Source organism: Mytilus galloprovincialis, chromosome 5 (genome assembly GCF_965363235.1).
Source record: "Mytilus galloprovincialis chromosome 5, xbMytGall1.hap1.1, whole genome shotgun sequence".
In the NCBI taxonomy this organism is placed as follows: Eukaryota; Metazoa; Mollusca; class Bivalvia; order Mytilida; family Mytilidae; genus Mytilus; species Mytilus galloprovincialis.
Genome location: NC_134842.1, coordinates 75769957 through 75797688, shown reverse-complemented (window position 1 = coordinate 75797688; position 27732 = coordinate 75769957). Strand labels below are relative to the sequence as shown.

Here is a 27732-nt window from a genome sequence, read left to right as displayed (position 1 = left end):
ATTTCTCTTGTTTTAACTGTAATTGCCGTTTCCTCTTGTTTTAACTGCAGTTGTTGTTTCCTCTTGTTTTAACTGTATTTGTCGTTTCCTCTTGTTTCAACTGTAATTGCTGTTTCCTCTTGTTTTAACTGTAGTTGCCGTTTTCTCTTGTTTTAACAGTAATTGCTGTTTCCTCTTGTTTTAACTGTAGTTGCCGTTTCCTCTTGTTGTATCTGTAGTTGCCGTTTTCTCTTATTTTAACTGTAGTTGCATTTTCCTCTTGTTTTAACTGTAATTGTCGTTTCATGTTGCTTTAACTGAAGTTGCCGTTTTCCCTTGTTTTAACTGTAATTGTTGCTTTCTCTTGATTTAACTGTATTTGTCGTTTCCTCTTGTTTTAACTGTAATTGTCGTTTCCTCTTGTTTTAACTGTAATTGTCGTTTCCTCTTTTTGTAACTGTAGTTGTCGTCTTCTCTTTTTTTAACTGTAATTGTCGTTTCCTCTTTTTTTAATTGTAATTGTCGTTTCCTCTTGTTTTAACTGTAATTGCCGTTTCCGCTTGTTTTAACTGTAATTGCCGTTCCCTCTTGCTTTAACTGTAATTGTCGTTTTTTCTTGTAATAACTGTACTTACCGTTTCCTCTTGTTTTATCTGTAATTGTCGATTTCTCTTGTTTTAACTGTAATTGTCGTTTCCTCTTGTTTTAATTGTTATTGCCGTTTCTGCTTGTTTTAACTGTAATTGTTTTCCTCTTGATTTAACTGTAATTGCCGTTTCCTCTTGTTTTAACTGTAATTGTCGTTTCCTCTTGTTTTAACTGTAATTGTCGTTTCCTCTTGTTTTAACTGTAATTGTCGCTTCCTCTTGTTTTAACTGTAATTGCCGTTTCTTCTTGTTTTAACTGTAATTTTAGTTTCCTCTTGTTTTAACTGTAATTGCCGTTTCTTCTTGTTTTAACTGTAATTGTCGATTTCTCTTGTTTTAACTGTAATTGCCGTTTCCTCTTGTTTTAACTGTATTTGTCGTTTCCTCTTGTTTTAACTGTATTTGTCGTTTCCACTTGTTCTAAGTGTAATTGTCGTTTCCTCTTGTTAAACTGTAGTTGCCGTTTCCTCTTGTTTTAACAATCATTGTCGTTTCTTCTTGTTTTAACTGTAATTGTCGATTCCTCTTGTTTTGATTTTAGTTGTCGTTTCCTCTTGTTTTAACTGTAATTGCCGTTTCTTATTGTTATATGTTTACTGACCGTTGTCTCCTGTTCCATGTTAAATGTTTTGTATTCTCTTTTACATGTGAAATTGCCGTTTTACACATCTGTGAAGACCGTATTATCTTTTTACATGTGTAATGCCCGTATTATAATTTTTTATTTGAAATGACCAATTCCTCTGGTCAAATGTGTAAATACCACCCCATTTTGTTTTCTGTGTTATGGCCGTTTTCTTTTGTTTTATGTTTAATGGCATTTTTTTAGTGTAATGTGTAATGACCGTTTCTTCTTGTTTTATGTGCAGTTGCTATATCCGCCTGTTTTTTTTCATTGGCCGCTCTCTCTTGTTTTAAGCGTAATTGCCGTTTCCTAGTGTTTTAACTGTAGTTGTCGTTTCTTCTTGTTTGAACTGTAATTGCCGTTCCCTCTTGTTTTAACTGTAATTGTCATTTCCTCTTGTTTTAACTGTAATTGCTGTTTCCTCTTGTTTTAACTGTAGTTGCCGTTTCCTCTTGTTTTAACTGTAATTGCCGTTTTCTCTTGTTTTAAATGTAGTTGCTGTTTCCTCTTGTTTTAACTGTAGTAGTCGTTTCTTCTTGTTTTAACTGTAATTGCCGTTTTCTCTTGTTTTAAGTGTAGTTGCTGTTTCCTCTTGTTTTAACTGAAATTGTCGTTTACTCTTGTTTTAACTGTAATTGCTGTTTCCTCTTGTTTTAACTGTAGTTGCCGTTTTCTCTTGTTTTAACTGTAATTGCTGTTTCCTCTTGTTTTAACTGTAGTTGCCGTTTCCTCTTGTTGTATCTGAAATTGCCGTTTTCTCTTGTTTTAACTGTATTTGCCGTTTTCTCTTGTTTTAACTGTAGTTTCTGTTTCCTCTTGTTTTAACTGTAATTGTCGTTTCCTCTTGTTTTAACTGTAATTGCCGTTTTCTCTTGTTTTAACTGCAGTTGTTGTTTCCTCTTGTTTTAACTGTAATTGTCGTTTCCTCTTGTTTTAACTGTAATTACTGTTTCCTCTTGTTTTAACTGTAGTTGCCGTTTTCTCTTGTTTTAACAGTAATTGCTGTTTCCTCTTGTTTTAACTGTAGTTGCCGTTTCCTCTTGTTTTAACTGTAATTGCCGTTTTCTCTTGTTTTAACTGTAGTTGCATTTTCCTCTTGTTTTAACTGTAATTGTCGTTTCATGTTGTTTTAACTGCAGTTGCCGTTTTCCCTTGTTGTAACTATAATTGTCGTTTTCTCTTGATTTAACTGTATTTGTCGTTTCCTCTTGTTTTAACTGTAATGGTCGTTTCCTCTTGTTTTAACTGTAATTGCCGTTTCCTATTGTTTTAACTGTAGTTGTCGTTTCCTCTTGATTTAACTGTATTTGTCGTTTCCTGTTGTTTTAACTGTAATTGTCGTTTCCTCTTTTTGTAACTGTAGTTGTCGTTTCCTCTTTTTTTAACTGTAATTGTCGTTTCCTCTTTTTTTAATTGTAATTGTCGTTTCCTCTTGTTGTATCTGTAATTGCCGTTTTCTCTTGTTTCAACTGTAGTTGTCGTTTCCTCTTGTTTTAACTGTAATTGCCGTTTTCTCTTGTTTTAACTGTAGTTGCATTTTCCTCTTGTTTTAACTGTAATTGTCGTTTCATGTTGTTTTAACTGTATTTGCCGTTTTCTCTTGTTTTAACTGTAGTTTCTGTTTCCTCTTGTTTTAACTGTAATTGTCGTTTCCTCTTGTTTTAACTGTAATTGCCGTTTTCTCTTGTTTTAACTGCAGTTGTTGTTTTCCCTTGTTGTAACTGTAATTGTCGTTTTCTCTTGATTTAACTGTATTTGTCGTTTCCTCTTGTTTTAACTGTAATGGTCGTTTCCTCTTGTTTTAACTGTAATTGCCGTTTCCTATTGTTTTAACTGTAGTTGTCGTTTCCTCTTGATTTAACTGTATTTGTCGTTTCCTGTTGTTTTAACTGTAATTGTCGTTTCCTCTTTTTGTAACTGTAGTTGTCGTTTCCTCTTTTTTTAACTGTAATTGTCGTTTCCTCTTTTTTTAATTGTAATTGTCGTTTCCTCATGTTTTAACTGTAATTGCCGTTTCCGCTTGTTTTAACTGTAATTGCCGTTCCCTCTTGCTTTAACTGTAATTGTCGTTTTCTCTTGTAATAACTGTACTTACCGTTTCCTCTTGTTTTAACTGTAATTGTCGATTTCTCTTGTTTTAACTGTAATTGTCGTTTCCTCTTGTTTTAATTGTTATTGCTATTTCCGCTTGTTTGTAATTGTTTTCCTTTTGATTTAACTGTAATTGCCGTTTCCTCTGGTTTTAACTGTAATTGTCGTTTCCTCTTGTTTTAACTGTAATTGTCGTTTCCTCTTGTTTTAACTGTAATTGTCGTTTCCTCTTGTTTTAACTGTAATTGTCGCTTTCTCTTGTTTTAACTGTAATTGCCGTTTCTTCTTGTTTTAACTGTAGTTGTCGTTTCCTCTTGTTTTAACTGTAATTGTCGCTTTCTCTTGTTTTAACTGTAATTGCCGTTTCTTCTTGTTTTAACTGTAGTTGCCGTTTCCTCTTGTTTTAACTGTAATTGCCGTTTTCTCTTGTTTAAACTGTAGTTGCTGTTTCCTCTTGTTTTAACTGTAGTTGTCGTTTCCTCTTGTTTTAACTGTATTTGCCGTTTTCTCTTGTTTTAACTGCAGTTGTTGTTTCCTCTTGTTTTAACTGTAATTGTCGTTTCCTCTTGTTTCAACTGTAATTGCTGTTTCCTCTTGTTTTAACTGTAGTTGCCGTTTTCTCTTGTTTTAACAGTAATTGCTGTTTCCTCTTGTTTTAACTGTAGTTGCCGTTTCCTCTTGTTGTATCTGTAGTTGCCGTTTTCTCTTGTTTTAACTGTAGTTGCCGTTTCTTCTTGTTTTAACTGTAATTGCCGTTTTCTCTTGTTTTAACTGTAGTTGCATTTTCCTCTTGTTTTAACTGTAATTGTCGTTTCATGTTGTTTTAACTGAAGTTGCCGTTTTCCCTTGTTTTAACTGTAATTGATGTTTTCTCTTGATTTAACTGTATTTGTCGTTTCCTCTTGTTTTAACTGTAATTGTCGTTTCCTCTTGTTTTAACTGTAATTGTCGTTTCCTCTTTTTGTAACTGTAGTTGTCGTCTTCTCTTTTTTTAACTGTAATTGTCGTTTCCTCTTTTTTTAATTGTAATTGTCGTTTCCTCTTGTTTTAACTGTAATTGCCGTTTCCGCTTGTTTTAACTGTAATTGCCATTCCCTCTTGCTTTAACTGTAATTGTCGTTTTTTCTTGTAATAACTGTACTTACCGTTTCCTCTTGTTTTATCTGTAATTGTCGATTTCTCTTGTTTTAACTGTAATTGTCGTTTCCTCTTGTTTTAATTGTTATTGCCGTTTCTGCTTGTTTTAACTGTAATTGTTTTCCTCTTGATTTAACTGTAATTGCCGTTTCCTCTTGTTTTAACTGTAATTGTCGTTTCCTCTTGTTTTAACTGTAATTGTCGTTTCCTCTTGTTTTAACTGTAATTGTCGTTTCCTCTTGTTTTAACTGTAATTGTCGCTTCCTCTTGTTTTAACTGTAATTGCCGTTTCTTCTTGTTTTAACTGTAATTTTCGTTTCCTCTTGTTTTAACTGTAATTGCCGTTTCTTCTTGTTTTAACTGCAATTGTCGATTTCTCTTGTTTTAACTGTAATTGCCGTTTCCTCTTGTTTTAACTGTATTTGTCGTTTCCTCTTGTTTTAAGTGTATTTGTCGTTTCCACTTGTTCTAAGTGTAATTGTCGTTTCCTCTTGTTAAACTGTAGTTGCCGTTTCCTCTTGTTTTAACAATCATTGTCGTTTCTTCTTGTTTTAACTGTAATTGTCGATTCCTCTTGTTTTGATTTTAGTTGTCGTTTCCTCTTGTTTTAACTGTAATTGCCGTTTCTTATTGTTATATGTTTACTGACCGTTGTCTCCTGTTCCATGTTAAATGTTTTGTATTCTCTTTTACATGTGAAATTGCCGTTTTACACATCTGTGAAGACCGTATTATCTTTTTACATGTGTAATGCCCGTATTATAATTTTTTATTTGAAATGACCAATTCCTCTGGTCAAATGTGTAAATACCACCCCATTTTGTTTTCTGTGTTATGGCCGTTTTCTTTTGTTTTATGTTTAATGGCATTTTTTTAGTGTAATGTGTAATGACCGTTTCTTCTTGTTTTATGTGCAATTGCTATATCCGCCTGTTTTTTTTCATTGGCCGCTCTCTCTTGTTTTAAGCGTAATTGCCTTTTCCTAGTGTTTTAACTGTAGTTGTCGTTTCTTCTTGTTTGAACTGTAATTGCCGTTCCCTCTTGTTTTAACTGTAATTGTCATTTCCTCTTGTTTTAACTGTAATTGCTGTTTCCTCTTGTTTTAACTGTAGTTGCCGTTTCCTCTTGTTTTAACTGTAATTGCCGTTTTCTCTTGTTTTAAATGAAGTTGCTGTTTCCTCTTGTTTTAACTGTAGTAGTCGTTTCTTCTTGTTTTAACTGTAATTGCCGTTTTCTCTTGTTTTAACTGTAGTTGCTGTTTCCTCTTGTTTTAACTGAAATTGTCGTTTACTCTTGTTTTAACTGTAATTGCTGTTTCCTCTTGTTTTAACTGTAGTTGCCGTTTTCTCTTGTTTTAACTGTAATTGCTGTTTCCTCTTGTTTTAACTGTAGTTGCTGTTTCCTCCTATTGTATCTGAAATTGCCGTTTTCTCTTGTTTTAACTGTATTTGCCGTTTTCTCTTGTTTTAACTGTAGTTTCTGTTTCCTCTTGTTTTAACTGTAATTGTCGTTTCCTCTTGTTTTAACTGTAATTGCCGTTTTCTCTTGTTTTAACTGCAGTTGTTGTTTCCTCTTGTTTTAACTGTAATTGTCGTTTCCTCTTGTTTTAACTGTAATTACTGTTTCCTCTTGTTTTAACTGTAGTTGCCGTTTTCTCTTGTTTTAACAGTAATTGCTGTTTCCTCTTGTTTTAACTGTAGTTGCCGTTTCCTCTTGTTTTAACTGTAATTGCCGTTTTCTCTTGTTTTAACTGTAGTTGCATTTTCCTCTTGTTTTAACTGTAATTGTCGTTTCATGTTGTTTTAACTGCAGTTGCCGTTTTCCCTTGTTGTAACTGTAATTGTCGTTTTCTCTTGATTTAACTGTATTTGTCGTTTCCTCTTGTTTTAACTGTAATGGTCGTTTCCTCTTGTTTTAACTGTAGTTGCCGTTTCCTCTTGTTGTATCTGTAGTTGCCGTTTTCTCTTGTTTTAACTGTAGTTGCCGTTTCTTCTTGTTTTAACTGTAATTGCCGTTTTCTCTTGTTTTAACTGTAGTTGCATTTTCCTCTTGTTTTAACTGTAATTGTCGTTTCATGTTGTTTTAACTGAAGTTGCCGTTTTCCCTTGTTTTAACTGTAATTGATGTTTTCTCTTGATTTAACTGTATTTGTCGTTTCCTCTTGTTTTAACTGTAATTGTCGTTTCCTCTTGTTTTAACTGTAATTGTCGTTTCCTCTTTTTGTAACTGTAGTTGTCGTCTTCTCTTTTTTTAACTGTAATTGTCGTTTCCTCTTTTTTTAATTGTAATTGTCGTTTCCTCTTGTTTTAACTGTAATTGCCGTTTCCGCTTGTTTTAACTGTAATTGCCATTCCCTCTTGCTTTAACTGTAATTGTCGTTTTTTCTTGTAATAACTGTACTTACCGTTTCCTCTTGTTTTATCTGTAATTGTCGATTTCTCTTGTTTTAACTGTAATTGTCGTTTCCTCTTGTTTTAATTGTTATTGCCGTTTCTGCTTGTTTTAACTGTAATTGTTTTCCTCTTGATTTAACTGTAATTGCCGTTTCCTCTTGTTTTAACTGTAATTGTCGTTTCCTCTTGTTTTAACTGTAATTGTCGTTTCCTCTTGTTTTAACTGTAATTGTCGCTTCCTCTTGTTTTAACTGTAATTGCCGTTTCTTCTTGTTTTAACTGTAATTTTCGTTTCCTCTTGTTTTAACTGTAATTGCCGTTTCTTCTTGTTTTAACTGCAATTGTCGATTTCTCTTGTTTTAACTGTAATTGCCGTTTCCTCTTGTTTTAACTGTATTTGTCGTTTCCTCTTGTTTTAAGTGTATTTGTCGTTTCCACTTGTTCTAAGTGTAATTGTCGTTTCCTCTTGTTAAACTGTAGTTGCCGTTTCCTCTTGTTTTAACAATCATTGTCGTTTCTTCTTGTTTTAACTGTAATTGTCGATTCCTCTTGTTTTGATTTTAGTTGTCGTTTCCTCTTGTTTTAACTGTAATTGCCGTTTCTTATTGTTATATGTTTACTGACCGTTGTCTCCTGTTCCATGTTAAATGTTTTGTATTCTCTTTTACATGTGAAATTGCCGTTTTACACATCTGTGAAGACCGTATTATCTTTTTACATGTGTAATGCCCGTATTATAATTTTTTATTTGAAATGACCAATTCCTCTGGTCAAATGTGTAAATACCACCCCATTTTGTTTTCTGTGTTATGGCCGTTTTCTTTTGTTTTATGTTTAATGGCATTTTTTTAGTGTAATGTGTAATGACCGTTTCTTCTTGTTTTATGTGCAATTGCTATATCCGCCTGTTTTTTTTCATTGGCCGCTCTCTCTTGTTTTAAGCGTAATTGCCTTTTCCTAGTGTTTTAACTGTAGTTGTCGTTTCTTCTTGTTTGAACTGTAATTGCCGTTCCCTCTTGTTTTAACTGTAATTGTCATTTCCTCTTGTTTTAACTGTAATTGCTGTTTCCTCTTGTTTTAACTGTAGTTGCCGTTTCCTCTTGTTTTAACTGTAATTGCCGTTTTCTCTTGTTTTAAATGAAGTTGCTGTTTCCTCTTGTTTTAACTGTAGTAGTCGTTTCTTCTTGTTTTAACTGTAATTGCCGTTTTCTCTTGTTTTAACTGTAGTTGCTGTTTCCTCTTGTTTTAACTGAAATTGTCGTTTACTCTTGTTTTAACTGTAATTGCTGTTTCCTCTTGTTTTAACTGTAGTTGCCGTTTTCTCTTGTTTTAACTGTAATTGCTGTTTCCTCTTGTTTTAACTGTAGTTGCTGTTTCCTCTTGTTGTATCTGAAATTGCCGTTTTCTCTTGTTTTAACTGTATTTGCCGTTTTCTCTTGTTTTAACTGTAGTTTCTGTTTCCTCTTGTTTTAACTGTAATTGTCGTTTCCTCTTGTTTTAACTGTAATTGCCGTTTTCTCTTGTTTTAACTGCAGTTGTTGTTTCCTCTTGTTTTAACTGTAATTGTTGTTTCCTCTTGTTTTAACTGTAATTACTGTTTCCTCTTGTTTTAACTGTAGTTGCCGTTTTCTCTTGTTTTAACAGGAATTGCTGTTTCCTCTTGTTTTAACTGTAGTTGCCGTTTCCTCTTGTTTTAACTGTAATTGCCGTTTTCTCTTGTTTTAACTGTAGTTGCATTTTCCTCTTGTTTTAACTGTAATTGTCGTTTCATGTTGTTTTAACTGCAGTTGCCGTTTTCCCTTGTTGTAACTGTAATTGTCGTTTTCTCTTGATTTAACTGTATTTGTCGTTTCCTCTTGTTTTAACTGTAATGGTCGTTTCCTCTTGTTTTAACTGTAATTGCCGTTTCCTATTGTTTTAACTGTAGTTGTCGTTTCCTCTTGATTTAACTGTATTTGTCGTTTCCTGTTGTTTTAACTGTAATTGTCGTTTCCTCTTTTTGTAACTGTAGTTGTCGTTTCCTCTTTTTTTAACTGTAATTGTCGTTTCCTCTTTTTTTAATTGTAATTGTCGTTTCCTCTTGTTGTATCTGTAATTGCCGTTTTCTCTTGTTTTAACTGTAGTTGTCGTTTCCTCTTGTTTTAACTGTAATTGCCGTTTTCTCTTGTTTTAACTGTAGTTGCATTTTCCTCTTGTTTTAACTGTAATTGTCGTTTCATGTTGTTTTAACTGCAGTTGCCGTTTTCCCTTGTTGTAACTGTAATTGTCGTTTTCTCTTGATTTAACTGTATTTGTCGTTTTCTCTTGTTTTAACTGTAATGGTCGTTTCCTCTTGTTTTAACTGTAATTGCCGTTTCCTATTGTTTTAACTGTAGTTGTCGTTTCCTCTTGATTTAACTGTATTTGTCGTTTCCTGTTGTTTTAACTGTAATTGTCGTTTCCTCTTTTTGTAACTGTAGTTGTCGTTTCCTCTTTTTTTAACTGTAATTGTCGTTTCCTCTTTTTTTAATTGTAATTGTCGTTTCCTCATGTTTTAACTGTAATTGCCGTTTCCGCTTGTTTTAACTGTAATTGCCGTTCCCTCTTGCTTTAACTGTAATTGTCGTTTTCTCTTGTAATAACTGTACTTACCGTTTCCTCTTGTTTTAACTGTAATTGTCGATTTCTCTTGTTTTAACTGTAATTGTCGTTTCCTCTTGTTTTAATTGTTATTGCTATTTCCGCTTGTTTGTAATTGTTTTCCTTTTGATTTAACTGTAATTGCCGTTTCCTCTTGTTTTAACTGTAATTGTCGTTTCCTCTTGTTTTAACTGTAATTGTCGTTTCCTCTTGTTTTAACTGTAATTGTCGTTTCCTCTTGTTTTAACTGTAATTGTCGCTTTCTCTTGTTTTAACTGTAATTGCCGTTTCTTCTTGTTTTAACTGTAATTGTCGATTTCTCTTGTTTTAACTGTAATTGCCGTTTCCTCTTGTTTTAACTGTATTTGTCGTTTCCTCTTGTTTTAACTGTATTTGTCGTTTCCTCTTGTTCTAAGTGTAATTGCCATTTCCTCTTTTTAAACTGTAGTTGCCGTTTCCTTTTGTTTTAACTGTAATTGTCGCTTTCTCTTGTTTTAACTGTAATTGCCGTTTCTTCTTGTTTTAACTGTAATTGTCGATTTCTCTTGTTTTAACTGTAATTGCCGTTTCCTCTTGTTTTAACTGTATTTGTCGTTTCCTCTTGTTTTAACTGTATTTGTCGTTTCCTCTTGTTCTAAGTGTGATTGCCATTTCCTCTTTTTTAACTGTAATTGCCGTTTCTTATTGTTATATGTCTACTGACCGTTGTCTCCTGTTCCATGTTAAATGTTTTGTATTCTCTTTTACATGTGAAATTGCCGTTTTACACATATGTGAAGACCGTATTATCTTTTTACATGTGTTATGCCCGTATTATAATTTTTTATTTGAAATGACCAATTCCTCTGGTCAAATGTGTAAATACCACCCCATTTTGTTTTCTGTGTTATGGCCGTTTTCTTTTGTTTTATGTTTAATGGCATTTTTTTAGTGTAATGTGTAATGACCGTTTCTTCTTGTTTTATGTGCAATTGCTATATCCGCCTGTTTTTTTTCATTGGCCGCTCTCTCTTGTTTTAAGCGTAATTGCCGTTTCCTAGTGTTTTAACTGTAGTTGTCGTTTCTTCTTAATTCAACTGTAATTGCCGTTCCCTCTTGTTTTAACTGTAATTGTCATTTCCTCTTGTTTTAACTGTAATTGCTGTTTCCTCTTGTTTTAACTGTAGTTGCCGTTTCCTCTTGTTTTAACTGTAATTGCCGTTTTCTCTTGTTTTAAATGAAGTTGCTGTTTCCTCTTGTTTCAACTGTAGTAGTCGTTTCTTCTTGTTTTAACTGTAATTGCCGTTTTCTCTTGTTTTAACTGTAGTTGCTGTTTCCTCTTGTTTTAACTGAAATTGTCGTTTACTCTTGTTTTAACTGTAATTGCTGTTTCCTCTTGTTTTAACTGTAGTTGCCGTTTTCTCTTGTTTTAACTGTAATTGCTGTTTCCTCTTGTTTTAACTGTAGTTGCTGTTTCCTCTTGTTGTATCTGAAATTGCCGTTTTCTCTTGTTTTAACTGTATTTGCCGTTTTCTCTTGTTTTAACTGTAGTTTCTGTTTCCTCTTGTTTTAACTGTAATTGTCGTTTCCTCTTGTTTTAACTGTAATTGCCGTTTTCTCTTGTTTTAACTGCAGTTGTTGTTTCCTCTTGTTTTAACTGTAATTGTCGTTTCCTCTTGTTTTAACTGTAATTACTGTTTCCTCTTGTTTTAACTGTAGTTGCCGTTTTCTCTTGTTTTAACAGTAATTGCTGTTTCCTCTTGTTTTAACTGTAGTTGCCGTTTCCTCTTGTTTTAACTGTAATTGCCGTTTTCTCTTGTTTTAACTGTAGTTGCATTTTCCTCTTGTTTTAACTGTAATTGTCGTTTCATGTTGTTTTAACTGCAGTTGCCGTTTTCCCTTGTTGTAACTGTAATTGTCGTTTTCTCTTGATTTAACTGTATTTGTCGTTTCCTCTTGTTTTAACTGTAATGGTCGTTTCCTCTTGTTTTAACTGTAATTGCCGTTTCCTATTGTTTTAACTGTAGTTGTCGTTTCCTCTTGATTTAACTGTATTTGTCGTTTCCTGTTGTTTTAACTGTAATTGTCGTTTCCTCTTTTTGTAACTGTAGTTGTCGTTTCCTCTTTTTTTAACTGTAATTGTCGTTTCCTCTTTTTTTAATTGTAATTGTCGTTTCCTCTTGTTGTATCTGTAATTGCCGTTTTCTCTTGTTTTAACTGTAGTTGTCGTTTCCTCTTGTTTTAACTGTAATTGCCGTTTTCTCTTGTTTTAACTGTAGTTGCATTTTCCTCTTGTTTTAACTGTAATTGTCGTTTCATGTTGTTTTAACTGCAGTTGCCGTTTTCCCTTGTTGTAACTGTAATTGTCGTTTTCTCTTGATTTAACTGTATTTGTCGTTTCCTCTTGTTTTAACTGTAATGGTCGTTTCCTCTTGTTTTAACTGTAATTGCCGTTTCCTATTGTTTTAACTGTAGTTGTCGTTTCCTCTTGATTTAACTGTATTTGTCGTTTCCTGTTGTTTTAACTGTAATTGTCGTTTCCTCTTTTTGTAACTGTAGTTGTCGTTTCCTCTTTTTTTAACTGTAATTGTCGTTTCCTCTTTTTTTAATTGTAATTGTCGTTTCCTCATGTTTTAACTGTAATTGCCGTTTCCGCTTGTTTTAACTGTAATTGCCGTTCCCTCTTGCTTTAACTGTAATTGTCGTTTTCTCTTGTAATAACTGTACTTACCGTTTCCTCTTGTTTTAACTGTAATTGTCGATTTCTCTTGTTTTAACTGTAATTGTCGTTTCCTCTTGTTTTAATTGTTATTGCTATTTCCGCTTGTTTGTAATTGTTTTCCTTTTGATTTAACTGTAATTGCCGTTTCCTCTTGTTTTAACTGTAATTGTCGTTTCCTCTTGTTTTAACTGTAATTGTCGATTCCTCTTGTTTTAACTGTAATTGTCGTTTCCTCTTGTTTTAACTGTAATTGTCGCTTTCTCTTGTTTTAACTGTAATTGCCGTTTCTTCTTGTTTTAACTGTAATTGTCGATTTCTCTTGTTTTAACTGTAATTGCCGTTTCCTCTTGTTTTAACTGTATTTGTCGTTTCCTCTTGTTTTAACTGTATTTGTCGTTTCCTCTTGTTCTAAGTGTAATTGCCATTTCCTCTTTTTAAACTGTAGTTGCCGTTTCTTTTTGTTTTAACTGTAATTGTCGCTTTCTCTTGTTTTAACTGTAATTGCCGTTTCTTCTTGTTTTAACTGTAATTGTCGATTTCTCTTGTTTTAACTGTAATTGCCGTTTCCTCTTGTTTTAACTGTATTTGTCGTTTCCTCTTGTTTTAACTGTATTTGTCGTTTCCTCTTGTTCTAAGTGTGATTGCCATTTCCTCTTTTTTAACTGTAATTGCCGTTTCTTATTGTTATATGTCTACTGACCGTTGTCTCCTGTTCCATGTTAAATGTTTTGTATTCTCTTTTACATGTGAAATTGCCGTTTTACACATATGTGAAGACCGTATTATCTTTTTACATGTGTAATGCCCGTATTATAATTTGTTATTTGAAATGACCAATTCCTCTTGTCAAATGTGTAAATTGCACCCCATTTTGTTTTCTGTGTTATGGCCGTTTTCTTTTGTTTTATGTTTAATGGCATTTTTTTAGTGTAATGTGTAATGACCGTTTCTTCTTGTTTTATGTGCAATTGCTACATCCGCCTGTTTTTTTTCATTGGCCGCTCTCTCTTGTTTAAGCGTAATTCCCGTTTCCTAGTGTTTTAACTGTAGTTGTCGTTTCTTCTTGTTTGAACTGTAATTGCCGTTCCCTCTTGTTTTAACTGTAATTGTCATTTCCTCTTGTTTTAACTGTAATTTCTGTTTCCTCTTGTTTTAACTGTAGTTGCCGTTTCCTCTTGTTTTAACTGTAATTGCCGTTTTCTCTTGTTTTAACTGTAGTTGCTGTTTCCTCTTGTTTTAACTGTAGTTGTCGTTTCCTCTTGTTTTAACTGTAATTGCCGTTTTCTCTTGTTTTAACTGCAGTTGTTGTTTCCTCTTGTTTTAACTGTAATTGTCGTTTCCTCTTGTTTCAACTGTAATTGCTGTTTCCTCTTGTTTTAACTGTAGTTGCCGTTTTCTCTTGTTTTAACAGTAATTGCTGTTTCCTCTTGTTTTAACTGTAGTTGCCGTTTCCTCTTGTTGTATCTGTAGTTGCCGTTTTCTCTTGTTTTAACTGTAGTTGCCGTTTCTTCTTGTTTTAACTGTAATTGCCGTTTTCTATTGTTTTAACTGTAGTTGCATTTTCCTCTTGTTTTAACTGTAATTGTCGTTTCATGTTGTTTTAACTGAAGTTGCCGTTTTCCCTTGTTTTAACTGTAATTGTCGTTTTCTCTTGATTTAACTGTATTTGTCGTTTCCTCTTATTTTAACTGTAATTGTCGTTTCCTCTTGTTTTAACTGTAATTGTCGTTTCCTCTTTTTGTAACTGTAGTTGTCGTTTTCTCTTTTTTTAACTGTAATTGTCGTTTCCTCTTTTTTTAATTGTAATTGTCGTTTCCTCTTGTTTTAACTGTAATTGCCGTTTCCGCTTGTTTTAACGTTCCCTCTTGCTTTAACTGTAATTGTCGTTTTCTCTTGTAATAACTGTACTTACCGTTTCCTCTTGTTTTAACTGTAATTGTCGATTTCTCTTGTTTTAACTGTAATTGTCGTTTCCTCTTGTTTTAATTGTTATTGCCGTTTCCGCTTGTTTTAACTGTAATTGTTTTCCTCTTGATTTAACTGTAATTGCCGTTTCCTCTTGTTTTAACTGTAATTGTCGTTTCCTCTTGTTTTAACTGTAATTGTCGTTTCCTCTTGTTTTAACTGTAATTGTCGTTTCCTCTTGTTTTAACTGTAATTGTCGTTTCCTCTTGTTTTAACTGTAATTGCCGTTCCCTCTTGTTTTAACTGTAATTGTCGTTTCCTCTTGTTCTAACTGTAATTGTCGTTTCCTCTTGTTTTAACTGTAGTTGCTGTTTCCTCTTGTTTTAACTGTAATTGTCGTTTCCTCTTGTTTTAACTGTAATTGCTGTTTCCTCTTGTTTTAACTGTAGTTGCCGTTTTCTCTTGTTTTAACTGTAATTGCCGTTTCTTCTTGTTTTAACTGTAATTGTCGATTTCTCTTGTTTTAACTGTATTTGTCGTTTCCTCTTGTTTTAACTGTATTTGTCGTTTCCTCTTGTTCTAAGTGTAATTGCCGTTTCCTCTTGTTAAACTGTAGTTGCGGTTTCCTCTTGTTTTAACAATCATTGTCGTTTCTTCTTGTTTTAACTGTAATTGTCGATTCCTCTTGTTTTGATTTTAGTTGTCGTTTCCTCTTGTTTTAACTGTAATTGCCGTTTCTTATTGTTATATGTCTACTGACCGTTGTCTCCTGTTCCATGTTAAATGTTTTGTATTCTCTTTTACATGTGAAATTGCCGTTTTACACATCTGTGAAGACCGTATTATCTTTTTACATGTGTAATGCCCGTATTATAATTTTTTATTTGAAATGACCAATTCCTCTGGTCAAATGTGTAAATACCACCCCATTTTGTTTTCTGTGTTATGGCCGTTTTCTTTTGTTTTATGTTAAATGGCATTTTTTTAGTGTAATGTGTAATGACCGTTTCTTCTTGTTTTATGTGCAATTGCTATATCCGCCTGTTTTTTTCATTGACCGCTCTCTCTTGTTTTAAGCGTAATTGCCGTTTCCTAGTGTTTTAACTGTAGTTGTCGTTTCTTCTTTTTTGAACTGTAATTGCCGTTCCCTCTTGTTTTAACTGTAATTGTCATTTCCTCTTGTTTTAACTGTAATTGCTGTTTCCTCTTGTTTTAACTGTAGTTGCCGTTTCCTCTTGTTTTAACTGTAATTGCCGTTTTCTCTTGTTTTAACTGTAGTTGCTGTTTCCTCTTGTTTTAACTGTAGTAGTCGTTTCTTCTTGTCTTAACTGTAATTGCCGTTTTCTCTTGTTTTAACTGTAGTTGCTGTTTCCTCTTGTTTTAACTGAAATTGTCGTTTCCTCTTGTTTTAACTGTAATTGCTGTTTCCTCTTGTTTTAACTGTAGTTGCCGTTTTCTCTTGTTTTAACTGTAATTGCTGTTTCCTCTTCTTTTAACTGTAGTTGCCGTTTCCTCTTGTTGTATCTGAAATTGCCGTTTTCTCTTGTTTTAACTGTATTTGCCGTTTCCTCTTGTTTTAACTGTAATTGTCGTTTCCTCTTTTTGTAACTGTAGTTGTCGTTTCCTCTTTTTTTAACTGTAATTGTCGTTTCCTCTTTTTTTAATTGTAATTGTCGTTTCCTCTTGTTTTAACTGTATTTGCCGTTTTCTCTTGTTTTAACTGTAGTTTCTGTTTCCTCTTGTTTTAACTGTAATTGTCGTTTCCTCTTGTTTTAACTGTATTTGCCGTTTCCTCTTGTTTTAACTGTAATTGTCGTTTCCTCTTTTTGTAAGTGTAGTTGTCGTTTCCTCTTTTTTTAACTGTAATTGTCGTTTCCTCTTGATTTAATTGTAATTGTCGTTTCCTCTCGTTTTAACTGTAATTGTCGTTTTCTCTTGTTTTAACTGTATTTGCCGTTTCCTCTTGTTTTAACTGTAATTGCCGTTCCCTCTTGTTTTAACTGTAATTGTCGTTTCCTCTTGTTCTAACTGTAATTTTTGTTTCCTCTTGTTTTAACTGTAGTTGCTGTTTCCTCTTGTTTTAACTGTAATTGTCGTTTCCTCTTGTTTTAACTGTAATTGCTGTTTCCTCTTGTTTTAACTGTAGTTGCCGTTTTCTCTTGTTTTAACTGGAATAGCTGTTTCCTCTTGTTTTAACTGTAGTTGCCGTTTCCTCTTGTTGTATCGGTAATTGCCGTTTTCTTTTGTTTTAACTGTAGTTGCCGTTTCTTCTTGTTTTAACTGTAATTGTCGTTTCCTCTTTTTGTAACTGTAGTTGTCGTTTCCTCTTTTTTTAACTGTAATTGTCGTTTCCTCTTTTTTTAATTGTAATTGTCGTTTCCTCTTGTTTTAACTGTAATTGCCGTTTCCGCTTGTTTTAACTGTAGTTGCCGTTTCCTCTTGTTTTAACTGTATTTGCCGTTTCCTCTCGTTTTAACTGTAATTGCCGTTCCCTCTTGCTTTAACTGTAATTGTCGTTTTCTCTTGTAAGAACTGTAATTGCCGTTCCCTCTTGTTTTAACTGTAATTGTCGTTTCCTCTTGTTCTAACTGTAATTGTCATTTCTTCTTGTTTTTACTGTAGTTGCCGTTTCCTCTTGTTTTAACTGTAGTTGTCGTTTCCTTATGTTTTTACTGTAGTGTTCGTTTCCCTTTTGTTTTAACTGTAATTGGCGTTTCTTCTTGTTTTAACTGTAATTGTCGTTTCCTCTTGTTTTAACTGTAATTGTCGTTTCCTCTGGTTTTAACTGTAATTGCTGTTTCCTCTTGTTATAACTGTATTTGCCGTTTCCTCTTGTTTTAACTGTAATTGTCGTTTCCTCTTGTTTTAACTGTGATTGTCGTTTCCTCTTGTTTTAACTGTGATTATTCGTTTCTATTTGAAATACATTGACATTGAGAATTTTGTGAAATATTATACAGATATATGATAAGTATTGATATGATCACCCATTAGTTTTGATTTATATAAAAAGAAATTGAGAATGTGTCCCAATGGACACAGATGATGTCCCCGCTTGCATACAATATTACAATGGGACATTCCTCGAGAACTATAAAAGTGACGCTTGCCAAATTTGTACTTTATTTGAGTTTTTCTGTCATAAATAATAAGGTTTCATAATGTTTGGATGAGAAAAATTCAACTTACAGAACTGAAAATACTGTTTTTTCAATTTTTCCATTGATAAACGATCTCAACTCGATAATGGTTGAAGTGACGTGACAAATATGCAACTTGATAGTTGTCTGGTTGTAATTAGCATTGTGTATAAGTTTCATAACATTTAGTTGAGTTAACTAAAGTTAGAGAACGGAATGAAAAATTTTGCGTTTTTTTCCATTTATAAAGGGGCATACCTCCAGAATGATAAGAGTGACGACATCAAAATTCAAACTTGATCTGTATTTTGTGATAATAAGCATTGTTTGTAAATTTCATACATTATTTGAGGCAAACTAACATTTTGTAAGTAAGAGAACGGAATCTAAATATTTTGTATTTTTTTTTCATTTATAAAGGGGCAACACTCTAGAACAGTTATAACAAGCACTGCATATATCTTTCATAAAATTAAGTACAGGCAAACTCAGGTTACAGAACGGAAACCAATTTTGGGAAGTACGGATGGACGGAACACTTAATGCCCCCTCCATTAGGGCATAAACAAAATTCAGTCATACGTATTTAAGTTTATTGGAAAGTATAAGTTAATAAGACCAACTACAATAGTATATAATATCTACAGTATAAACTACGTACTTGTTCCACTTCAAAAAGTAAGAAATTGTTTGGTTTATTGAGGCTGTAGTATGAAACATGTGAAAGTTCAATCTTCTATTAAGAATATAAACACATTATCATGCTCTACTTTTTTTAAAGACTCCTTAAAAGACAATATACTATTAATTTGTTTTGCTTTGATAATTTCTTAGAATGTGTCAAAATAAATAAACAATTCAGTTATTTTCAGCTACGTGTCTACTAGTATTGAAATCTCATTTAAATCATTATTCAGAAATATGAGCAAATGGAATAAATTATTTTGGTAAATATATAGATCTAAAATACATGTACTATACATAAAAAAAGAAGATGTGGTATGATTGCCAATGAGACAACTCTCCACAAGATATCAAAATGACACAGACATTAACAACTATAGGTCATTGTACGGCCTTGAACAATGAGCAAAGCCCATACACATATACTCTATTTATAAGATGTAAGTGCCTTTTGTTTCTTTTGAGGTAAAAATATACAAAACTTCAAAATCTTTACTTTTTCACCTTTAGATACAGTAAATCTTTAAAACGCTCATAAAAATATTATAAAGAAAAAATAAATAAACACTATGCAATAAATATATACATGTATATACATCTATTGGTCTAAAATACATCAACATTATCAAAGCCTTTCATCAATATTTGATACAGATAACATTTAGCAAAAATATATAACTGGCTTTTATAATACATAAACATGATTTATTATTCTAAATTTACAGATTATATTCAAATATTCTGATTTATTCATTTGGCATTTTTAAATTTATGAAAAAAATTATAGTAGATTAACAAAATTGTACGAACTTCAAGGAAAACTCAAAACCGAAAATTCTTAAAAAATATTTATCAGAACATTATTTTTATTTCCTTTTTTTCATTCTTTTATGTTGTTTATTTATTTAAATTTCTACAACATTTCCATTCTCAAATAATAAAATTTAGAATATCTGTTTGTATGTTAAAACTTTGTTATATTTGCATCATACATAATTTTTCGGTCCTTCTTTTGAACATTCTACTTCGTTATATTTCTTTTTAAATACATAATATATACCTATAGAAATGTGTAAGTATACATAATATATACCTATAGAAATGTGTAAGTATACATAATATTTACCTATAGAAATGTGTAAGTATACATAATATATACCTATAGAAATGTGTAAGTATACATAATATTTACATATAGACATGTGTAAGTATACATAATATATACCTATAGAAATGTGTAAGTATACATAATATATACCTATAGACATGTGTAAGTATACATAATATTTACATATAGACATGTGTAAGTATACATAATATATACCTATAGAAATGTGTAAGTATACATAATATATACCTATAGACATGTGTAAGTATACATAATATTTACATATAGACATGTGTAAGTATACATAATATATACCTATAGAAATGTGTAAGTATACATAACATTTACCTATAGAAATGTGTAAGTATACATAATATATACCTATAGAAATATGTAAGTATACATAACATTTACCTATAGAAATGTGTAAGTATACATAATATATACCTATAGAAATGTGTAAGTATACATAATATATACCTATAGACATGTGTAAGTATACATAATATTTACATATAGACATGTGTAAGTATACATAATATATACCTATAGAAATGTGTAAGTATACATAACATTTACCTATAGAAATGTGTAAGTATACATAATATATACCTATAGAAATATGTAAGTATACATAACATTTACCTATAGAAATGTGTAAGTATACATAATATATACCTATAGAAATGTGTAAGTATACATAATATATACCTATAGAAATATGTAAGTATACATAACATTTACCTATAGAAATGTGTAAGTATACATAATATATACCTATAGAAATGTGTAAGTATACATAATATATACCTATAGAAATATGTAAGTATACATAATATTTACCTATAGACATGTGTAAGTATACATAATATATACCTATAGAAATGTGTAAGTATACATAATATATACCTATAGAAATGTGTAAGTATACATAATATATACCTATAGACATGATATACCTATAGAAATGTGTAAGTATACATAATATATACCTATAGACATGTGTAAGTATACATAATATATACCTATATAAATGTGTAAGTATACATAATATATACCTATAGAAATGTGTAAGTATACATAATATATACCTATAGAAATGTGTAAGTATACATAATATATACCTATAGACATGTGTAAGTATATTAAGTAGCTACAACTGATATCAATGAACTTACTAAAACTATCCTAACAGATATACATATACATGTTGTATTACTAACAATAACAAGATATACCTCTACTACAAATCATTATGAAAATTCAAATTCAGTGGTACATGTATCTCTTTTAAGACCTTTATGGGTAGTTTAACATGAAACATTTAAATACTTGACCTTTGATATAACATGAATATACAAAAGGGAATTTACCATTATTACATAACAAAGGACTACATAATGACAGTTGGAACTTAGCTTTAAAATTAAACTACATTGTTATCATGATAATAAAATATAAGTCAGATAGAACTACTTTTTCTCTAATGTTGACCTTTACAGTTATTGTAACCTTCTTCAAACTATGTATCATCTTCAGGTTAAAAATGATACCATTACTTATAGTCATGGAGGAATGATTTGATTGATAAGTGTTTAACACCACTGTCAGCACTTTTGCTACCATTACTTATAGTCATGGAGTAATGATTTGATTTGATTGGTTGGTGTCAGGGTTTCCGCTGGCGGTCGCCATTTTCGCAATTTGTGAAAAAATAATGATTGTGGCGATTAAAATTCGTCATTGGCGAAAGAATTTGGCGAAAGAAATATAAAGAACGATTTATTTCAGCCATCTTGTTTATTAACTTTTTTCGGGTTTCTCTGACTTTCCCGATCAAACATACTCGGAATTCACCTTGAACTCGTTCAGATTTTGACAGAAAATCAATAATCAGCTGATTGCATTCATAGCTATCGACATCAAAGGACTAATTAATAAAGGTGTTGATTGTATGATATGACAAAATGATATGGTTAAATGGCTTCTGTCACATGACATAAAAGGGACTTATTAACTACTTTGCGACGCACGTGTTTGAAGCAAAGTTTTTACGCTTCCTCTACTTTTAATGATAGTCCAGAAAAGAAAATTATTGTTATGACGAAAAATGTCCAAAAGCAAGAAAAGTCTCTGATTTAAAACTTTATCATTTAACTTTCATATAGATCATTTATTTGAGTGGGTACTTCAAAGTCGTTTCAGTGACACACGTGTTTCAAGCATATAGTTTTACTTATTTACGATGGTCTAGAAAAAAAAAACTGTCGTTATGAAGAAATCTATTCAAAAGGTTGGCATGAGAGTAACCCCTCAATGTAATGATTACACCTTACAAGAGGGATCAATTCCAAGTGATAAGATACTTCGATTTGTTGTAAAAACCACTTCTTATTTAGGGGGATGGGGGGGGGGGGCTAGAAAAAAAGGAAAATTTTAAAAGAAAAATATATTTGTGTTACTTGGCGAAAAAAATAATAAAGTGGCGAAAAATATATTGCTTTGGCGAAAGAGGTGGCGAAAAAAATAATTGACCCAGGGGAAACCCTGGTTGGTGTTTAACGCCACTTTCAGCACTATAAATACTAGTACTTATAGTCACTTATAGTCAGGGAGGTATGATTTAATTTGATTGGTTGGTGTTTAACACCACAGTCAGCCCTATTGATACAAGAACTTATAGACATGGAGGTATGTTTTGATTGATTAGTGTTTAACACCACTTTCAGCACTATTGATACCAGTTCTTATAGTCATGGAGATATGATTTAATTGATTGGTGTTTAACACCACTTTCAGCACTATTGATCCCAGTACTTATAGAAATGGAGGTATGATTTGATTGATTGGTGTTTAACACCACTGTCAGCACTATTGATACTAGTACTTATAGTCATGGAGATATGATTTGATTGATTGATTAGCAGTCAGAGATATAACTCTATAGGGTTATTACAGAAAATAACTTCCATGTGTTATTACAGATACTTTTCCTTAAACTTTCTAAATCTGTAATAACATATGTTTGTTATTTGTAAAATTATTTAATCTATAGTGGACTCTAGGGAACTCTTGAGACTTTGCGCAGAAACTAAATGCATAGCCTTGATAATTAGTTTTTAAATGGAATTAATACATTTTTAATTAACCATGGTTAATCAATGAGACAAGGCTATTTAGGAATTAACTTAGCTATGATAACAAGGCTTAGTTATTAAAGGAATGTAACTTATTATATAAGACACTTGGGAATTACTGAGAAACTTGCGCAGAACCTCATTACATGCTCTGGTCATTATTTCTTACAATAAATTAAAATACATTGTAATTAAGCATGATTTATGTCTGAGCAAATGCTTTGAAGTGATATAGAGAAGCTGTGATAACACCCTTTTGTTATTACAGGCATAATTTTTCTGTAATAACATATAGGTGTACTATTCAAAATTGGAATACTATGAACTGTTAGATCTTTCAATGGTTAAGTATACATAAAGACAATAGTAATATCAATAGAACTTGTATACATTTTAACTAAACTTATGAAGTATATTGTCCCTTTGAAACATGTAACATACGTATGTTATCACATTTCTTTGATTTTTTAGTCCACAATAACAAATGTATGTTATTTTCCTGTAATAACCCTATAGAGTTATATCCCTAACTGATTAGTGTTTAACACCACTGTCATCACTATTGATACTTGTACTTATTATCATGGAGATATGATTTGAATGATTTGAGTTTAACGCCACCTTCAGCACTTTTGTTACCATTACTTATAGTCATGGAGATATGATTTGATTTATTTGTGTTTAACGCCACTTTCAGCACTATTGATCCCAGTACTTACAGTCATGAAGTTATTATTTTATTGATTTGTGTTTAATGCCACTTTATGCACTATTGATCCCAGTACTTATAGTCATGGAAATATGATTTGATTGATTGGTGTTTAACACCACTTTCAACACTATTGATCCCAGTACTTATAGTCATGGAGATATCATCTGATTGATTTGTGTTTAACGCCACTTTCAGCACTATTGATACTAGTACTTATAGTCATGGAGAAGTGATTTTATTGATTGGTGTTTAATGCCACCTTCAGCACTATTGATCCCAGTTCTCATAGTCATGAAGTTATGATTTAATTGATTTGTGTTTAACGCCACATTATGCACTATTGATCCCAGAACTTATAGTCATGGAGATTAATCTGATTGATTTGTGTTTAACGCCACTTTTAGCACTATTGATAGTAGTACTTATAGTCATGGAGATATAATTTGAATGTTTGAGTTCAACGCCACCTTCAGCCCTGTTGATACTTGTACTTATAGTCATGGAGAAGTGATCTGATTGATTGGTGTTTAATGCCACCTTCAGCACTCTTCATCCCAGTACTTAAAGTCATGGAGATATGATTTAATTGATTGGTGTTTAACACCACTTTCAGCACTATTGATACCAGTACTTATAGACATGAAGATATGATTTAATTGATTGGTGTTTAACGCCACTGTCAGTACTATTGATACCAGTACTTATAGTCATGGAGATATAATTTAATTGATTGGTGTTTAACGCTACTTTCAGTACTATTGATACCAGTACTTATAATCATGGAGATATGATCTGATTTGATTGGTGTTTAACGCCATTCTCAGCACTATTGATACTAGTACTTATAGTCATGGAGATATGATCTGATATGATTGATTGGTGTTTAACGCCACTTTCAGCACTATTGATCCCAGTACTTATAGTCATGGAGATAACATTTGATTTGATTGATACTAGTATTTAATAATTTTTAATTCACTAGGTTTTATTGAATAACAAGTCAATTTGAAATTTGCATTTGAGTTTAAAATTTTTACAATTTTACAATATCATAGAACTATTTTTTCCAAGAGCAATAAAGAGATTATAATGTATACATTCACAAATACATTGTTTTTCATTTTCAAATTTATCCAACATAACCTTTGTTATTATCTATATAATTTTTTTTTTGCATATATATCCATCCATCTCTGTTTTTAGAGGGTGTTTACCTATTTTGCATACTGCTAGTCAATCTTTAAATGCTTTCGATTCCAAATAATTTGTTTATTTTTTTTATTGAAAACAGCATTTTCACAAAAATCTTTCCAATTATTCAGAAAAACAAGATATGTATATATGCATAAAAAGAGATTTATTAATATAGACATCAACCTAACAATACAATTAAGAAAAAACAAAAACGAAACAAAACAGCTAACGGTTAATGGAAGTACAATGCAATGACTAGTGCCAATACTTCAAACTATAAACTATTTTCAGCTATACATGCTATATGAGGGATTTTAAAAAAATGAAATTAAATGTATGAAAATGTCCAAATTCTAACAATAAAAACAAAACATCCTTTGCCACTTTCACTGGAATTGATAATTTTGACATCAAAGTTGATTTAATCCTTTTCCCTTTAACAATGATTCTATTTCTATATGTCCTTTCTCCTGTGCTACATTAAGAGAATTTTTACCTTTAAAGTCACACTTATTGACATCAGCTGAATGTTGTAACAGTTCTTTAACAACATCAACATGTCCATTCTGACCTGCTATATAAAGTGAGGAACATCCATCATCATCACAAAGATCAATATCAACATCATCACACTGAAGAAGTACACGTACAACCTCTATCATGTTGTAGTAACAAGCAATCTGTAATGGTGGGGTGCCATCATTACTACACTTATTGACATCAGCTGAATACTGTAACAGTTCTTTAACAACATCAACATGTCCATTCTGACCTGCTATATAAAGTGAGGAACATCCATCATCATCACAAAGATCAATATCAACATCATCACACTGAAGAAGGACACGTACAACCTCTATCCTGTTGTAGTAACAAGCAATCTGTAATGGTGAGATGCCGCCATTCTTACACTTATTAACATCAGCTGAATGTTGTAACAGTTCTTTAACAACATCAACATGTCCCTTATAACTTGCAAAATGCAGAGGTGATACACAATTTTTGTCACACTTATTGACATCAGCTGAATATTGTAACAATTCTTTAACAACATCAACATGTCCATTCTGACTTGCTATAAACAGAGGTGATGCATCCTCATTGGTACACTTATTGACATCAGCTGAATGTTGCAACAGTACTTTAACAACATTAACATGTCCTTTCTCACTTGCTATATACAGAGGTGATGTACCATCATTAATACATTTATTAACATCAGCTGAATGTTGTAACAGTTCTTTAACAACATTAACATGTCCTTTCTCACTTGCTATATACAGAGGTGATACATCATTATTGTTACATTTATTGACATCAGCTGAATGTTGTAACAGTTCTTTTACAACATCAACATGTCCATTCTGACTTGCTATATACAGAGGTGATGCACCATTATTGTTACATTTATTAACATCAGCTGAATGTTGTAACAGTTCTTTAACAACATTAACATGTCCTTTCTCACTTGCTATATACAGAGGTGATACATCACTATTGTTACATTTATTGACATCAGCTGAATGTTGTAACAGTTCTTTAACAACATTAACATGTCCTTCCTGACTTGCCCATAATAAAGGAAACCAACCATCCTCACTACAATAATTAATGTCACTATTCCTACTGATCAACCATTTGACAAGTGTAATAGTACCCATATAACAACTTCCACCTAGTGCTATATCTTTACTGTGAATATCTTTAGTACAAACAAGGTCTTGTTGCATTGGTAGATCAAGTTGGTTTAAACGTGTTATGAAATTTTCAGTAAATGTTGTAGAATCCATGTTTCTGTTGAGACATACACTGTATACATAACCGTTCTCCCAGTCTGTCAGTAACCTATCTATATATCTATTTATATATTTATCAGGTATTCTTATTACAAACTCTATTTCTGTGCCCATGTTATCTGTTATCTTCCAAAGAAATCTCTCCTCAATGAAATCAGTATTAGCATGATCAATGAAAATCTGTAACATCTTCTCCCCAAAGTACTTAGCTAGGAAATCAAACAACTTATCATGGATTATTTTGTATGTGTTATCCTCCTTGACCACATAGGTACCTTCAAGTGTTTCCAGGGATTTCTTTAAACGTTTGATAGATGTTCCTTTATTCAGTTCACATTCTTCTAGTAAATCTTCTATGACTGCTCCGATCTTCTTAACTTTTGGTGAAAAGTTTTCTTCTGTAAATGTGTTGTTAAACATGACACAAAGGACTAAGCTACAATACTGCATCTTACCAGCATCACTTTCTCCATACATTTGTACAAGTTGATCTTTGAAAACTTCAAAAGGATTTCTAAAAAAAGAGGTAATGCTTACATTCTTCTGGAGGTTCTGTTTATGATATAAGCTACATAAAAGCGGGAAAAAGTCATATTTTTCTGACAATTCCTTTACTTCATCAGTATTTTCCTTAAAGTACACTTCAGCTAAAGCCAATTTTTCAGCAGCACTAAGTTTGAATTCTTGTGAACTTAAATCAATGTTACACATTTTGAAAATAGAGAGATTGCTAAATAGTTCATCTTTGTAAACCTCCAATCTACATGTAGAGATGATTTTACAACATTTGTCTACGAGAAGAGATTTTATGTGTTCAAGACTTTGTTTCCAGTCAGTGTAAATTTGTTGATTAAGAGTATATCTGCCACAGACATCATCAAAGACAAACAATGTTTTCCGCCCATGTTTAAACCATTTTCCAATATCTTCTGGTTTACTGCATGGAATAACAGTATAGCCATGTTTCGTCATCATGAGGGCAATGTGTTTAGTAAGAAAACTTTTTCCAGTGCCAGAATTTCCAACCAGGGTAACTGAACTTTGTGTCAAAACTTTTTGCATTACATGTTTCTCTGCTTCAGTACTAACAAACTGTTGATCATCCTTTTTCCACTGTTCCAACCGTTTTTCGAACTGCTCTGTAAAATATGAAATTCAATAAATTAACTATATGTTTAAGTTCAAATTTCAAGGAGTGATATCACAAATATAAAGTATGTGACATCCAGTTTCATCATGTTCATGTTTAGTTTTTGTTTTTAAGCACCATATTGCATGTATTTTGTTTTATTCAGTGTACCAATAAAATATTTTTAAAACTTAAGATAATTTTCTTCTTTGCAAGGAAATGTGGTTTGAAATTAATTTCAAGTAAAATGGTAAAATTTCTTTACTTAAAGTCATAAGAAACCTCAAATCAAAAAAAAAATTTCTGAAGAAAATTCGTTAATTTATTCATATTTAGAAGAAGTTTATTTTATTTTTATTGCTTCCTTTCCCGGAAGCAATTCCCCGGACATATTTTCCGTATGCAAAGTGACCTCAGTGTGACCCATCTCGTAAAAATCTGGTGATCATAATACGCATGGATGTCCTTAAAATAAACTATTATCTGTATTTACATGTTAAACACATGCTCAATTTCCATGCTTTTTTGTTGATTTTTTGTCGATTATTGACAAACAGTTGACAATCGTTAAACTTCGGCTTCAAAAACACGAACTTTAATTACCTGCCATATTTTCACAACAACACTGACCGATTGAAAAATTTTTTTACGATTATACGAAATTTAACTGAAAAAAATGATAAATTTGTGAACAGAAGACTAAGTTTATGACGTTTCTATGCATTGGTTCAAGAA

The 27732-nt window shown here is 31.9% G+C and overlaps 1 protein-coding gene across 1 annotated transcript in view; it reads right to left on the bottom strand.

Moving 5' to 3' along the window:
• LOC143074148 (uncharacterized) overlaps window positions 1-27732 on the bottom strand; it is a 176698-nt gene that overhangs the window by 20574 nt on the left and 128392 nt on the right. The window contains exons 10-11 of the mRNA XM_076249696.1: window positions 25068-27007; window positions 24644-24803 (exon numbers count right to left, since the gene is read on the bottom strand). Of these exons, the coding sequence (XP_076105811.1) occupies window positions 24644-24803; window positions 25068-27007 (2100 nt within the window). The remainder of the gene's footprint in view (window positions 1-24643; window positions 24804-25067; window positions 27008-27732) is intronic.